The sequence below is a fragment of the Etheostoma spectabile genome, chromosome 7 (assembly GCF_008692095.1).
Source record: "Etheostoma spectabile isolate EspeVRDwgs_2016 chromosome 7, UIUC_Espe_1.0, whole genome shotgun sequence".
Classification (NCBI taxonomy): Eukaryota; Metazoa; Chordata; class Actinopteri; order Perciformes; family Percidae; genus Etheostoma; species Etheostoma spectabile.
This window is the reverse complement of record NC_045739.1, coordinates 21,382,755-21,385,623: the sequence shown is the minus strand read 5'-3', so window position 1 is coordinate 21,385,623 and position 2,869 is coordinate 21,382,755. Positions and strand designations below refer to the sequence as shown.

At 37.4% G+C, this 2,869-nt stretch overlaps 1 protein-coding gene across 1 annotated transcript in view; it reads left to right on the top strand.

The window, feature by feature from the left end:
* Window positions 1-2,770, top strand: part of lamb2 (laminin, beta 2 (laminin S)) — a 48,677-nt gene extending 45,907 nt beyond the window's left edge. The window contains 3 exon segments of the mRNA XM_032519758.1: window positions 959-1,135; window positions 1,217-1,376; window positions 2,423-2,770. Coding sequence (XP_032375649.1) covers window positions 959-1,135; window positions 1,217-1,376; window positions 2,423-2,559 — 474 coding nt within the window. The 3' untranslated portion in view covers window positions 2,560-2,770.
* The last annotated feature ends 99 nt before the right edge of the window (window positions 2,771-2,869 follow it).

Genomic DNA, 2,869 nt, shown 5'->3' with positions numbered 1-2,869 from the left:
GAAAGAGACTTCAGATATGGTATTAGGAGACCACTAAGGCCTATATGAAAGCATCCAAAAGCAGCATGTCATGGGACCTTTAAAGTTTGACCATTGTTGCAGAAATTTCACCAGTTCAAAATAATTAATACATCACTTTTATGTGATCATATCATGGTAACCCTTTACTAGATGTCTTATATGTAGATGAGTTTATTTTTCTATATATTATTTTTTTTCAAGTTTATTCTTTTAGCAATTTTGCCTTTATTGGACAGTTCACAGAGAAGAGGCAGACAGGAAGAGAGAAGAGAGGATATGACATGAAACAAAGGTTACTGACTTGCACTGTAACCATTTGGCTATCAAGGCACTCCTCTACTTAGTTATCTATTGTTCAAATTTGACTTTAAAGCTATTATCAAAACATTTTTATATTAACAGTGGATCAAATCACCTCTGGTGAGCATTTTAGCGTCTTTTAGCTCATTGTTTTGGTATAAAAGCCCACAACCGTCGTGTTTTTGTTTGGTCTCACTGCTCTCATCAGTGTTGTTTTCAGCCACAGCAGGCAACTGTATTCAGTGAAAAATCTCTCATTAACCCACTGTACTTTTCCTGCTGAGCAGCAAACGGCAGATCAGAGCTTAAGTTAGTGAATATTGCATTAACACTAAGGGGGCAGAAACACAACCCCCAATAGGAATTACTCCATATCTGCTGGATGTGCAAATAAGTCATAAGTAAATCAAGCTTAATGGCTCAAATCATTTGTATACAGCATTAATTAGTAACAATTATACCCATGTGTAGACAGACTAGTGCAAGAAAATCAATGATTTTTCTAAAATGAAGTTCAGTGTGCATTTGGAACACACATACAGATTATACCAGCATACTGGCTTGTATCCAATACAAGCGAACCTTGTAATGATATAATTTCAGAGGAATCTGAATTCACTTTGCATTCTCTCTGCAGATTGAGTCAGAGACATCCAACAGTGAGAAGGACCTGAATGATGCCATGGACCGCCTGGGCACACTGGGACAGGAGATTAATGCCCTGAAGACCAAACGTGCCAACAACAGCATGGCAGCTGCCAGAGCCGAGGAGACAGCCACCATGGCACGAGACAAAGCAAATGAAGCCAAGCAGGTGTGTGTGTGTGCGCACATATTTCCTCATAAAGCGTACATGGATGTTAAAGAAAAACCTCTCTTCTGTCTTGATGCTCAGATTCTAGATGGCCAGCTGACAGATAAATACCATGAGGTGCAGCAGCGGGTTGACACAAAGGCCAAGGCTGTGCAGGATGCCAAGAAAAGGGCAGAGAGCCTCAGAGACGAAGCAAAGAAACTACTGAAAGATGCCCAGAACAAGCTCCGGAGACTAGCAGGTGCTTATTCACATCTGTGTGTGTGCCTGTGTGTATGTAGATGAACAGATAGACTGGGTTTATTTGTTTGCATTTATTTGGAACAAGACAATTATGGGTTTATAATTTGAAAGACACAATTGTTGAAAAGTTCAAAGAATATGTTACACATTTATGAAAATGATATATTACTATTTAGTTAATAATAGTTGCTATTCACATAAACTACTTAGATGCAAGTTAAACTTTAAAATAAATACGGACATACTGTTAGTTACCTCAAACCAATGTTTAGACTTTAAAATAGGTGTGGAGGAGGTCTTTTCTTCTGGTCCCATCAGAGAAATGGGAACACTTTAGCTGTTTTTCAAATCATAAAAAAACTGATTAAGTGACATACTTAAAGGAATAGTTTGACATGTTTAGAATACGCTCAAATGCCGTTTTGCAGAGAGTCTATGATGAGAAGATCAATATCACTCACTGTATAGTGTGGTTTTGATCTTCTCATCTAACTCATGGCAAGCAATTTCCAGAGAAAACAACAGAAAGTGAATGAGCTTATTCATCAAAGTGTTAAACATGACAACTGGTTTTGTGTTTGGCTTGGCGTAAGCCCTAGAAAATGTATTTAGCCCCTTTCTTTCTCTGAGCCTTAGAACATATAACTAATATTTAAGTTTTGTCCTGGTTGAGCTGTGAGGAGTTTTTTGTTTTTTTTGTTTTTTGTTTTCCATCCAGCCACTAATATCTATTATACATATAATAATATAAAACATGTGTGTCATCAGCATAACTGAGATACTGTACGTCCAGATGACACCATCAAGGGGTTTCATATATAGATGAAAAAGCAGATCCTTGAGGAACCACAGAAGTTACTTTACAGTGTTTTAAGAAATGACAAACAGAGATGATAACAGAGAGATGGAAGGCCACTTAAAACAGGTAATCAACTGTATCAAAATCAGCACCCAGATTAGGTAGAATGACTTCAGAATGACTTAGCACCAAATGCTGTTAATGCCTGGCTGTGTAACTATTCCTGACATTCCTGCTTCCAACAGAGCTGGAGAAAAACTATGAGGAGAACCAGAAGAGGTTGGAGGGGAAAGCTCGTCAACTGGACGGCTTAGAGGACAAGATGAAAGCCATCCTCAATGACATCAACAAACAAATCCAGATCTATAACACATGCCAGTAACTCACTACTCCATGTCATAAAAAACAGGTGCATCGTGGAATTACTCTGGCATTTTCTCCAGATACAGTAACCGTACATTAGACTTTGAAGAAACAATTGAAAAGATGGCTGGGATGGTTATTTTATCACTCTGCAGTTGAATTTGCATATTTTGGGTACAAACTGTGTAGGTGTGAATTTAAAACTGTTGCTATTATATTTATACACATATGTGTGTGTGTGTGTTTGTGTGTGTGTATATATATATACGTACTATATATATATATATATATATATATATATATATACACTACCGGTCAAAAGTTTGGGG